Source organism: Mytilus galloprovincialis, chromosome 6, assembly GCF_965363235.1.
Source record: "Mytilus galloprovincialis chromosome 6, xbMytGall1.hap1.1, whole genome shotgun sequence".
Classification (NCBI taxonomy): Eukaryota; Metazoa; Mollusca; class Bivalvia; order Mytilida; family Mytilidae; genus Mytilus; species Mytilus galloprovincialis.
The window spans coordinates 88,311,350-88,324,622 of NC_134843.1; the positions used below are offsets into that span (position 1 = coordinate 88,311,350).

General features: G+C 30.8%; 1 protein-coding gene across 1 annotated transcript in view; it reads right to left on the reverse strand.

Moving 5' to 3' along the window:
- Positions 1-13,273, reverse strand: part of LOC143080614 (uncharacterized) — a 246,730-nt gene that overhangs the window by 121,568 nt on the left and 111,889 nt on the right. The window contains exons 71-77 of the mRNA XM_076256539.1: positions 11,991-12,020; positions 11,309-11,338; positions 10,807-10,836; positions 10,463-10,492; positions 10,086-10,115; positions 3,981-4,010; positions 631-660 (exon numbers count right to left, since the gene is read on the reverse strand). Of these exons, the coding sequence (XP_076112654.1) occupies positions 631-660; positions 3,981-4,010; positions 10,086-10,115; positions 10,463-10,492; positions 10,807-10,836; positions 11,309-11,338; positions 11,991-12,020 (210 nt within the window). The remainder of the gene's footprint in view (positions 1-630; positions 661-3,980; positions 4,011-10,085; positions 10,116-10,462; positions 10,493-10,806; positions 10,837-11,308; positions 11,339-11,990; positions 12,021-13,273) is intronic.

Consider the following 13,273-nt stretch of genomic DNA (forward strand, 5'->3'; position numbering starts at 1 on the left):
CAGCCATTCTGGAATTTCTTAATACTGTGCATTCGTTAAGGCATGTCAAGTAACACGTCTATTAAGTGTTATCAATTTGGTATCATGATGAACGATTCAGAATTTAGACTTTTTTCGTATTTAAGCAGTTTCCATGGCAACGGTAGCCATCTTGAAAATGCCATACCCCAATTGCAAAATTGCTCTCGCTGGTTCACATTGTGGTGTAGTTCCATTACAATTGGTTTATCCAATTCCATGATAAAAGCCTAACCAACAATGTGGAGGAAAAAAAATAGGAAAAAAAGAAACAAAAATTACAATACGTCACCGCAAATCCAATGAGGGTGATGTAATGACTTTTTTCTTCATCTTCTATAAATTGGATTTTATTAACCCTATTATTATAATTGTAACTTTCTTTTGTGTATACACCGCTTTAGAGTTTTTGGAATTTACTGCGATGAGATATATCTATGCTGATCCATCGTTTTCTATGATTATCGACGACCTTCAATTTGCCAAAATAACATAACACAAAAATACTAACTAACAACTAAGAAATATTAACAAATAAAACACACCACTTTATTTAAAGCATTATATAATCAATAAAGCTTGCAGTTAGCCAACATCAACAATTATACTTACTTCTTGGTTTATGTACTTTTAATTTCGGCACTGCAATATATAACATAGTACTTAAAGTGAATTTTTGAATCTGGTCTGAATAGGATTTGACAATTTAAGAAAACTTGGTTTTTTTTGTTACTTGAGGACGGTCACATTTTAAAAAGAATTCAAGACCTATGGCAATAGAAACTATTCACGTTTTAATATGTAACTGTAACATTCTCGAATTTATATAAATAAAAACTAAATCAATGAAACTAGCATATGCAGAAACAATCCTCATTTAATATACAAATGTTGTCATAAAGATAATGTGTAAACTCCAGACACTGAATGGACATTAATAATATTTACCTTTTGGCATAACTTTCTTTATTTATTGTAATTGAACATAAAATGAAGTACGTCAAATAGAATTAATGATAAATAAATATTTACGATTTTATAAATCTTTCTAGCCGAAAAAGACCCATAGATATCCATTTTGATTCTTGCCATCGTTTAAAATACAACAGACATTCTTACTTTCATATGAACCCCATGTTTAATTAAAATGAGATCATGATTTTGTGTACAAAGCGAGGAAAGAGCATCATTGAAAAAAAAATGGTTTTTTTTTTTAGCTATTGTACTTTCAAATAAGAGTATAATTATGTAATAAGTAACACGTTTACATTTAATTTATTTTCTGTTATCAGTATTTAATACACTTTGTAGTTTAAGAATTCACTTAATGAATGGCTATTTTTTATTTTGAATTTGTTGAACCATAAAATTAATTTTTGACTCTTCACATTAAATAGTCCGCGCAGCCGACTCTGTAAAATGTGAAGAGTCAGAAATTATTTTTATGGTTCAATAAATTCAAAATAGATTATTGCCATTCATTATAAATAAATTTCTATAAAAAAAGGCCCAAAGAACTTTTTAAATTATTTATATTAACAATAACAACGTACAAACATGTTGGCGTATGAATATACAACGTCGGAGTGGGCGTGTCGCTATAAATATTGACAACATTGAAAATAAAAATAATACTTCTAACCAATCAGAAGACAGTAAATACACCAAATTTATTTATTATGATATGAAATGAATATGTTGTACCTTTTCTGCTATGTATTTCTACTTTCAATTTGCAAAAACAGGCATAACGAGATTTGTAATTGCTAGCAGTACGGATGGCACATTTTCTGGGGTAACGGAAGCCATTTTAAATTCCACAGTCGAACAGCACATAAACATATGCCGTCTAACTCTCTCGAAAATTTCGGGAAATTTGGACCATTTTTTTTTTTATCCATGGGTACAGTGACCATTCTCCAAATTCCAAAGATGTGTGCCACGTTGGGACATGCACTGTTATATACCAATAAAACAAAATTAGGTTGAATTTTATATTCTTTAAGAAAATACAGCTCTAATCTGTTTTTCGGCTTTGCGGATTATTCAATGTGAAGAGTCAGAAATTAATTTTATGGTTCGATAAATTCAAAATAGTTTATTGCCATTCATTATAATTAAATTTCAATAAAACAAATAAGGCCCAAAGAACTTTTTAAGTTATTTACATTAACAATAACAACGTACAAACATGTTAGCGTATGCATAAACAACGTCAGAGTGGGCGTGTCGCCATAAATATTGACAACATTGAAAAAAAAAGTAATACTTCTAACCAATCAGAAGACAGTAAATACACCAAATTTATTTATTATGATATGAAATGAATATGTTGAACCTTTTCTGCTATGTATTTCTACTTTCAATTTGCAAAAACAGGCATAACGAGATTTGTAATTGCTAGCAGCACGGATGGCACATTTTCTGGGGTAACGGAAGCCATTTTAAATTCCACAGTGGAACAGAACATAAACATATGCCGTCTAACTCTCTCGAAAATTTCGGGAAATTTGGACCATTTTTTTTTATCCATGGGTACAGTGACCATTCTTAATTCCAAAGATGTGTGCCACGTTGGGACATGCACTGTTATATACCAATAAAACAAAATTAGGTTGAATTTTGTATTCTTTAAGAAAATACAGCTCTAATCTGTTTTTCGGCTTCGCGGATTATTCAATGTGAAGAGTCAGAAATTAATTTTATGGTTCGATAAATTCAAAATAGTTTATTGCCATTCATTATAAATAAATTTCTATAAAAAAATAAGGCCCAAAGAACTTTTTAAGTTATTTACATTAACAATAACAACGTACAAACATGTTAGCGTATGCATAAACAACGTCAGAGTGGGCGTGTTGCCATAATTATTGACAACATTGAAAAAAAAGTAATACTTCTAACCAATCAGAAGACAGTAAATACACCAAATTTATTTATTATGATATGAAATGAATATGTTGTACCTTTTCTGCTATGTATTTCTACTTTCAATTTGCAAAAACAGGCATAACGAGATTTGTAATTGCTAGCAGTACGGATGGCACATTTTCTGGGGTAACGGCAGCCATTTTAAATTCCACAGTGGAACAGCACTTAAACATATGCCGTCTAACATCTTTGAAAATTTCGTGAAATTTGGAGCATTTTTTTTTTTATCCATGAGGACAGTGACAATTTCCAAAATTCCAAATATGTGTTCCACGTCGGGACATGCACTGATATATACTAGTTAAATTAAATTGGGTAAATGTTATGTTCCTAAAGAAAATGCAGATCTAATGTGTTTTCCAGAAGTGTAAACTAACGACCTTTTTCCAAGGACAACGGCGGCCATTTTGGAATTTCTAAATACTGTCCGTCCGTTAAGGCATGTCAAGTAACATGTCTATTAAGTGTCATCCAATTGGGTCTCATGATTAAAGAATCGGAATTTAGACTTTTTTCGTATTATAGCAGTTTCCATGGCAACGGTAGCCATCTTGAAAATGTCATACCCCGATTGCAAAATTGCTCTCGCTGGTTCACATTGTGGTGTAGTTCCATTACAAATGGTTCATCCAATACCATGATAAAAGCTTGACCAACAATGTGGAGGAAAAAATAATAAGAAAAAAAGAAACAAAAAATTCAATATATCACCCCAAATCCAATGAGGGTGATGTAATAACTTTTTTATTCATCTTTTATCAATTGGATTTTATTAACCCTATTATTATAATTGTTTCTTTCTTTTGTGTATACACCGCTTTGGAGTTTTTGGAATTTACTGCGATGAGATATATCTATGATGTACCATTGTTTTCAGTGATTATCGAGGAGCTTCAATTTGCCAAAATAACAAAACACAAAAATGCTCAATAACAACAAAGAAATATAAACAAATAAAACACACCACTTTATGTAATGCATTATATAATCAATATAGCATGCAGTTAGCCAACATCAACAATTACACTTACTTCTTGGTTTATGTACTTTTAATTTCGGCACTGTAATATATAACATTTTTCTTTAAAGTGATTGTTTTAACCTGGTCTGAATAGGATATGATAATTTAAGACAACATTTTGTTTTATAAATTCAAGACATTGACATTTTTACCTACGGCAAAAAAAAATATTCATCTTTTAATGTGTAGCATTCTCTACAAGCCATCTCGAATTTATATAAATAAAAACTAGATCAATGAAACTAGCAAGTGCAGAAACAATCCTCATTTAATATTCAAATTGCATACATGTATTACCCGGCCACGTCCACTTGAATTTTTGTCCATCTGATGAGTTTAACCTTTTCAACTGATTTTGATAGTTCATTCTTATTTTGTACTGTAAAACCACTGTCCCAGGTTAGGGACAGGGTTGGGATCCCGCTAACATGTTTAACCCCGCCACATTATTTTGTATGTTTCTGTCCTAATTCAGGAGCCTGTAATTCAGTGGTTGTCGTTTGTTTATGTGTTACATATTTTTTTTTTCGTTCATTTCTTTAGATAAATAAGGCCGTTAGTTTTCTCGTTTGAATTGTTTTACATTGTCATATCGGGGTCTTTTATAGCTGACTATGTGGTATGAGCTTGGCTCATTGTTGAAGGCCGTATGGTGACCTATAGTTGTTAATGTCCGTGTCATTTTGGTCTCTTGTGGACAGTTGTCTCATTGGCAATCATATCACATCTTCTTTTTATATAAAGATAATGTATAAACTGCTGACACTTAATGGACATGATTAAAATTTACCTTTGTGGCATAACTTTCTTGGTTTTTGTCAATGAAACACAAAATGCACTACGTCAAATAGAACTACTGATAAATAGTTGTATGGAATTTCACCAAACCAACATGTTTTATAGCAAAATAGAATAGTTACTTCAGGATAGATATCACTATTTTCATAAAAGTTTCAAATCGATGTCCCCGCGGCCTCAAAAGCTTAGCAATCAGTCTATTCAGATGCGTTCACTATATTTAAAAACAGTGTATATATTTAAACAGCTACAAAATAGCAAAAACGCTTAATGAAAAGAATTTAGAATATGAATTATGTATTATGACTCTCAACGACAAAAATATCAATCAAAGTCAAAACAACGTGATTTAACAACTTTACCTCACCGTTATGGATTTGACAATGAGTAAAACCTGTAATGCTAAGTAAGCCATCGAAAAAAATTCAACAATATGTTAAATTATTAAAAGCAAAAAGAAAATGTTGATATTACGACAAAATGTTGACCAAAAGCACAAAAAATAAATGACAAACGTGTACAAACGACAACTGTTTCTTGTTGGACAGGAACATATAGAATACGGTGTTAATCATCTATATTTACCTAAGGGAAGGAGTTCATGAAGTAATAATAACAACATAATTTCAATTATGATTACCTTTTGGCATAACTTTATTGACTTTCTTTCTTTACTGAGATATATCAGTCGCAGAATAAAAGGAATGTTGTATATGTTCAGTTTATAAGAATGCCCAAAAACTGTTGCTTTGCAGTTGTGTAACTGTTGTTACTGTAAGTTGCATGTACGCTACACTGTCAATCACTAATTTAGAAAAAAACTTCCATTCCGGCGCCATAAAACTATTTGAGTAAAGTTTTTGTACTCAGCCTGAGAATTTTCTCAATTTTTTTATTCTCAGCAAAATGCACCGCCATAAAAAAATTCTCAGATATTTTCTTACTCAAAGTTAAGAATATTCTTAAATATTTGAGTATAGCCAAAACCATACTTAAGTATATAAAAAAAATCTTAAATGTTTTTTTTAAGGTAATTTGATAAAAAAATTACAAATGTTGATAGTGTTTTTGTTAAAATTTGCAATGAAGAACTTCACTTGTCACCTCAAATCCAATTCTATCCAAAGGAACATACACATCTTTATTCCTTAACATATTTTTTTTCATACATTTTTTAGGATGAATACTCAAAATCAATGTTGTCTAAAAAAGCTGATTAATGTGGTGCTTAAATGTGCATTTTTTTTACATAAAAGATAAGAGTAAGGTAAAACGACTGAAATAGTCTCATAATTCTGTAAAAGCATATGAAAATTAAAAATGTAAGTTGATAACCCCACATTTGTTAGTTGGTTGTACCATATTAATCTCACCAAATTTTAAAAGATACTACAAAAAAAGCGACCAATTAAACAGCTTCTCATTGTATATACTTCTTCCTTTTAAACATATCCCGCTTGACGCTTGAATATCTGATCTTTCTTAGAAATAACCCAAATAACCGAGGCGATTAACAGAAAAGAAAATACCCCCCCCCCCCCCCCCAAAAAAAAAAGAGGTTAAAATGTGCAAAAAAAAAAATGAAGATAAAAGACTGAAAAATGGGGTGCTAAAATGTACAATTTTCTTATTAACCGGATTTTTGTGACAAAAATGTCGGTTATTGATTTGGGGATGTACGGCGGGCGGGCGGGCGGGCGGGCTTCAATCAAATGTTGTCCGTGCATTAACTCATGAACCGTTCAACCAAAGCTTTTAAAATTTTAATATGTTGTTACTGATGGCAAATTAGAGGTCAAGTTCAATAAGGACGATTTTGACTTTTACCGTTCAGGAGTTATGGTTCTTGAAAGATTGTGAAATGGCGTTTCTATTCACGTTGTTGCATTTACTCATGAACCATCAAATCTAAGCTTTTCAAACTTTAAGATGTTGATACTGATGACAAAATGGAGGTCAAATTTGATATTGACGATATTCACTTTCACCATTCATCAGTACTGGTTCTTGTGATATTGCCAGGACACAAGTAAATATTAATAAATCCGGTTTGCTGTCGTTGTGACAGCCTCTTGTATAAAAATTAAGATAAGGTAAAACGAGTGAAATATTGAACTGGTCGTAATCGGAATTGGTCAATTGATGTACGTAGTCATTGCAATTTCTGTACATCCATAACCATCAGTATTTTGCTCAAAAATCACGATCTTGCATCAGGAGTTAACAAATCTTGACGTTTTATTTCGTCCACTATTACAGACAAAGTCAACCTAACATCCTTCTCCTGCATTGTGTCAGAAATTACACAAACATTACACCATAATAAAACAGTTCGTGTCAGAGATCAGACCAATATGATCATTGACAAAAACGCTGCAATAGTGGAAAACAAATTGAAAACAACAAATCAGAAATATGGCAAAGAGACGAAGGTCAACTTTGTCCGAGTTGAAATCTCAGTTTCCTTAGATTTTTCAAAATTTAAAAATGAACAACTAACGGTAATTAAATTCATAAGAAACCTCAAATTAAAAAAAAAAATGCATATGTTTTTTATATCTCAATGGATAGTTTTCATTATAAAACTTATGTACATATACTTTTTTCTGAAGAAAATTCTTTAATTTGTTCATATTAAGAAGATGTTTACATTATTCTAATTGTTTCTTTCCAGAAAGCAATTCCCCGACATATTTTCCGTATGCAAAGTAACCTCCGTGTGACCGATCTCGTAAGAATTAGGTGATCGCAATACGCATAGATGTCCTTAAAATAAACTATTATCTGATTGTACATGTTAAACACGTGCTCAATATCCATGCTTTTTGGTGGATTGTTGACAAACAGGTGACAATCGTTAAACTTCGGCTTCAAAACACGAACTTTAATTACCTGTTTATTTTCCTAACACTGACCGATTGAAAAAAAAAATGACGATTATACGAAATTTATGCGAAAAAAATGATAAAATCGTGCACAGAATACTTAGTTTATGATGTTTGTATGCATTGGTTCAAAAATTGGAATAACATTATTTTTCACCGGTCACTTGTTTATTATGACTTTAAATAGAATTACAGAATCAAAAAAGTCTGAGCTCACGTTCGCCAGCATGCTTACTACATCTTATGTTCCAGTTTTGCAAGATCCATAATTCAATAGTTACATTAGATGTATGTTTCATTATAATACGTTATTCTGATTGGCTACCTGCACATCACGTGCTATTCCTGAAACAATTGCTTTAGACAATACAATTTATTATTCATGATGACACGAGGTCCCACAATAAAGTGCACAGGTGAATTAAAGAAAACTTGATAAAAATCGTGTTTTCATGATTCTATCTAAAAAAAATGTAATTATAAGTATTGAATGCTTCTTTTTGTTACTTTATAGGGTTGTAAAAGCGTTGACCGTGCGCACATTGTTAGTATGAAACGCTTCCGCGCTTCATACAAAATGTACTTCGGTCACCGCTTTTACACCCCAATAAATTTACAAAAAGCAGCATTCAATACTTAATTGCAATTTAATACAACATTTTTTGGTAAGGGCTGTTTGACTGATACTCCAGGACGGATAATAACATTGTTTTCGATTTTTTTTTTGTATTTTTTTTTTGTTCATTTCCAATAAATTTTAAATATATGCTCCAAAATAGATGATAGATAGGCATTTTTTTTATATTTTGTTGGACAGTTGGGCTTATCAATGTCTTTTCTCTCTTAAATCTATTTTTACAATTTACTACTTGTACATCAATTAGATTTCAGTACCGGTACCTCATATCTGCTAAACCAAAGACATGTATAAATCAAATATACCTTTGGTTTAAAACAGATATTAGTTAAAATATTGATATTCAGGAATGTATCATTTGTGCAGTACAGTAGTACAGTGACAGATTCGGGATGGGGTGGGGTGGGGGTATTGTTGTCATACATATGTCGTTGATCTAGACAAATCATTATCATGTCAAAATCATGATACAGAAGGATATTTCCATATGCACGATCAGAATTTTACAGAAAATATTTCTTTCTGAATAGAGAAAAATAGAACATCTTCCCCTACTCCCCTTTGCATGACCCTCATAAATCGGATAGTTTTGTTTGTTTTATTAAACTGTTTTTATTTTCGAAAATAATATTTGTACAAGGTGTTGTTAATAACTGTAATGGACATTAAATACATGTCATGCCTTCTCACACGACGTCGTACTTTTATTTTCTCTTCCTGTGCAATATGATATTAAACTCATTACGCAGAGCAATTTTTATGACTACTTGCATAATTGTTAAATCGTATTAAACATGTTAAATTCTGTATCAGATTTATATTAATATTAAAGTTACGTATATCTTGAATATTGAAAACGGATTCAAATTATTTACTGGGCTTTCATATTGATTTCAAAATATTTGGTTTGTCGTTTTTTGGGGTTTTTTCCCCCATTATAGATGTAAGAAAAAAGCAGCTCTGTTTCTCTTAAAATTGTCACATGGTGTCTTATGTCGTCTGAATACATAATGTATGTTATTGATCCGTAATAATTATCTTTTCAAAATGTTTATTTGGCACGCCATACTCGATAGAAGTGCGGACGTGAAAGAAAGCACTCTTCACGTAAACGTCAACGAAGATTGCATTTTATCTTTAAAAAAAATACAAAATTTAGATCTAAATAAAGAAATATAAAAAATATATATACATATTTATAAGAAGCTACGGGTAAATAACTCAAGTATTTCAAGATCATTCTTTTATAATATCCATTAGGTTCTATATTTCTTATAATAACACAAATTATTTGCCGACTTTATATTCTGTGACTTTTTGTCAGGACTGTGGTTGCAGATGCTTACTAAATGCTACTTGTCATCTTATCTATCATAGATTCTTTTTATGTTTTATATTATTTCTCATGAGATAAAACTGCGTTTTAGAGAAGTTTGGTATACGTTTTAGTTTTCAAACAACTATTTTACCACTTACATCACTGAGAAAAAAATACTCAGCTGAGAAAAAAAAATCTCAGCTGAGAATATTCTCAACGTTGAGAATATTTTTTTATGGCGGATAAAAAAGTTCTCATTCTTAGCTGAGTAAAATAATTCATTCTGAGAATATTTTTTTACTCAGCAAAAAAAAGTTTTATGGCGCCAGGGCCGGGAGATGTTGTCTGCTTTCGTGTATCTGACAATTTTTTTTTACAGAAGTACCAAAGACAGGGTTATTGCATAGCATTATAACTGCCAATCTTTTTAATTGCAGAATAAATTCTGTTTGTTTACATAAATGTAAATGTATTTACCTTTAAGCTTATTTTTCTTCTCTTTCTTTCCTGAAATATAAAACAAAATACATTAGAATGAATCATGACATATGGTCAGTTTATTATGTGGTATCAAATCGACTTGGTATATCACAAATATGTTGAACATCTACAGGACGATGTCACTGTTATTACTAAGTTTTTGATGCATTACCTAACAGTTTCTTAAAAATAAGCTTTTTGGCGCTAATGGCTATCTGTGTGATATCTAGTTTGAGTTTCATAAATGTGCTGTTTATATAGCCAATCTGCTCTGGTAGAACGGGAAGTTTAAACATGAATAGGAATAATACAACTGTCGACATTTTAATAACAGCATCAATTCAAATAGTTTACAGAGATGTAACTATATTTACCTGTTGGCTTATTTTTCTTCTCTTTCTTTACTAAAAAATATAAAACAAAATACAGTGGAATTAATTATCAAATATGATCAGTTTATTATGTGGAATCAAATCGACTTATTAAATCACTATTATATTGCAAATTTAAGGGACAATGTCATGTATTGATTAGTATTTGGTAGGTTATATAACAGCTTCTAACAAATAAGCTATATAACCAAGCTGCTCTGGTAAAAGGAAAAGTTTAAACCTGAACGAAAACTTTGAAAATTTAAATCAAATAGGAATAATACAACTGTCGACTTTTTAATAACAGCATCAATTCAAATAGTTTACATAGATGTAACTATATTTACCTATTGGCTTGTTTTTCTTCTCTTTCTTTACTTAAAAATATAAAATAAAATACAGTGGAATGAATTATCAAATATGATCAGTTTATTATGTGGAATCAAATCGACTTGTTAAATCACTATTATATTGCATATTTAAGGGACAACGTCATGTATTAATCAGTATTTGGTAGGTAATACAACAGCCTCTAACAAATAAGCGTTTGACCTGATGGCTATCTATACTTTAAAAGAATACCTACATGATATCTAGTTTGAGTTTCATAAACTTGCTGTATTATTTGTCAAGATACTCTAGTAAAAGGTGAAGTTTGATCCTGCACAAAAACTCTGAAAATTTAAATCGAAAACAAAACGGCACTCCAGGAGTGATTGGCTGAGTTTGTGATTATAACAAAAGCTTCACAGAAGTGCCAAAGACAGGGTTACTGCATAGGAATATATCTGTTGACCTTTTTAATAACAACATAAATACATATTGTTTTAGAGATGCAAATATATTTACCTGTTGGCTTATTTTTCTTCTCTTTTTTTACTAAAAAATATAAAATAAAATAAGTAAGAACGAATTATCACATATGGACATTTTATTTTTTGATATCAAATCGACTGGTTATATCACAAATATGTTGAACATCTACAGGACGATGTCATTGTCACTACCAAGTATTATAACAATCACTGAAAAAAACTGTTTTTGCCCTAATGGCTATCGTTATTTTATAAGAATATATGTATGATATCTAGTTTCAGTTTTATAAATGTGCTGTATATATTGTCAAGCTGCTCTGGTAAAAGGTGAAGTTTGATCCTGAACAAAATCTCTGAAAATTTAAATCGAAAAAAAAATGGCATTCCAGGAGACTGAGTTTCTGATTATGACAAAAGTTTTACAGAAGTACCAAAGACAGGGTTATTGCATAGGAATATATCTGACGACCATTTTTATTTGGAGTTTAGTATGGTGTTCATTATCACTGAACCAGTATATATGTGTTTAGGGGCCAGTTGAAGGACGCCTTCGGGTGCGAAATTTTCTCGTTGCATTGAAGACCTGTTGGTGACCTTCTGCTGTTGTCTGCTCTATGGTCGGGTTGTTGTCTCTTTGGCACATTCCCAATTTCCATTCTTAATTTTATTATAACAGCATAAATTCAGATAGTTTAAATAGATGTAAATATATTTACCTGTTGGCTTATGTTTCTTCTCTTTCTTAACTGTAATATGAAATAAAACATATCATAATGAATTATCATATATGGTCGGTTTATTAGGTGGTAGCATATCGACCTGTTAAATAACAATTTTGTTGAACATCTTTATCTACTTTATAAGAATATCTGTATGACATTTGGATTGAATGTTAAAAATGTGCTGTTAATATTGTCAAGCTGCTCCAGTAAAAGCTGAAGTCTCAACCGTAACGAAAGCTTTAACAATTTAAATCAGAGAAAAACACTAGAATTCCGGAAGTGATTGGCTGTGTTTGTGTCTCTGACAAAATCTTAACAAAAGAACTCAAGACAGAGTTATTGCATAGGAATATAACTATTAAACTTTTTTGATACATTAGAATGAAAGAGTGAATTATCACATTGGTTTAGTTTATCATGTGGTATCAAATCGACGTTTTATAACATAAACAGGTTGAACATCTACATGACAATATCCCTGTCATTACTTAGCAATTTGGTGCGTAGTATAACACTCTCTGAAAAATAAGTCTATTTTCCGCTAATGGCTATCGTTACTTTAAAAGAATAACTGAATGATATTTAATTTAAGTTTAATAAATGTGCTGTTTGCGCTGTCAAGCTGCATTGGTAAAAAGTTAAAGTTTGAACCTGAACGAAAACTTGGAAAATCTATATGGGAAGATAATGGCATTCCGGGATTGATTTGTTGCGTTTGTGTCTCTGTAAAAAGCTTTAAAAATGTACAAAAGACAGGGTTATTGCATATGAATATAACTGATGACTTTTTTGATAACTGCATCAATTCAGATAGTTTAAATAGCTACAAATATATTTACCTGTTGGCTCATTTTTCTTCTCTTTCTTAACTGTAATATGAAATAAAACATTTCATAATGATTCATCACATATGGTCGGTTTATTAGGTGGTATCAAACTGACTTGTTAAATCACAATTTTGTTAAACATCTTTATCTACTTTATAAGAATATCTGTACGATATTTAGTTTGAGTGTTAAAAATGTGCTTTTTTTATTATCAAGTTGCTCTGGTAAAAGGTGAAGTTTAAACCTGAACGAAAGCTTTAACAATTTAAATCAGAAAAAAAGCACTAGCATTCCGGGAGTGATTGGCTGTGTTTGTGTCTCTGAAAAAAAGCTTTAGAAAAGTACCAAAAGAAAGGGTCATTTCAAAGGATTATAATTGTTAAACTTTTTTAATACATTAGAATAAATTATCACATATAGTCAGTTTATTGAGTGGCATCAAATCGACTT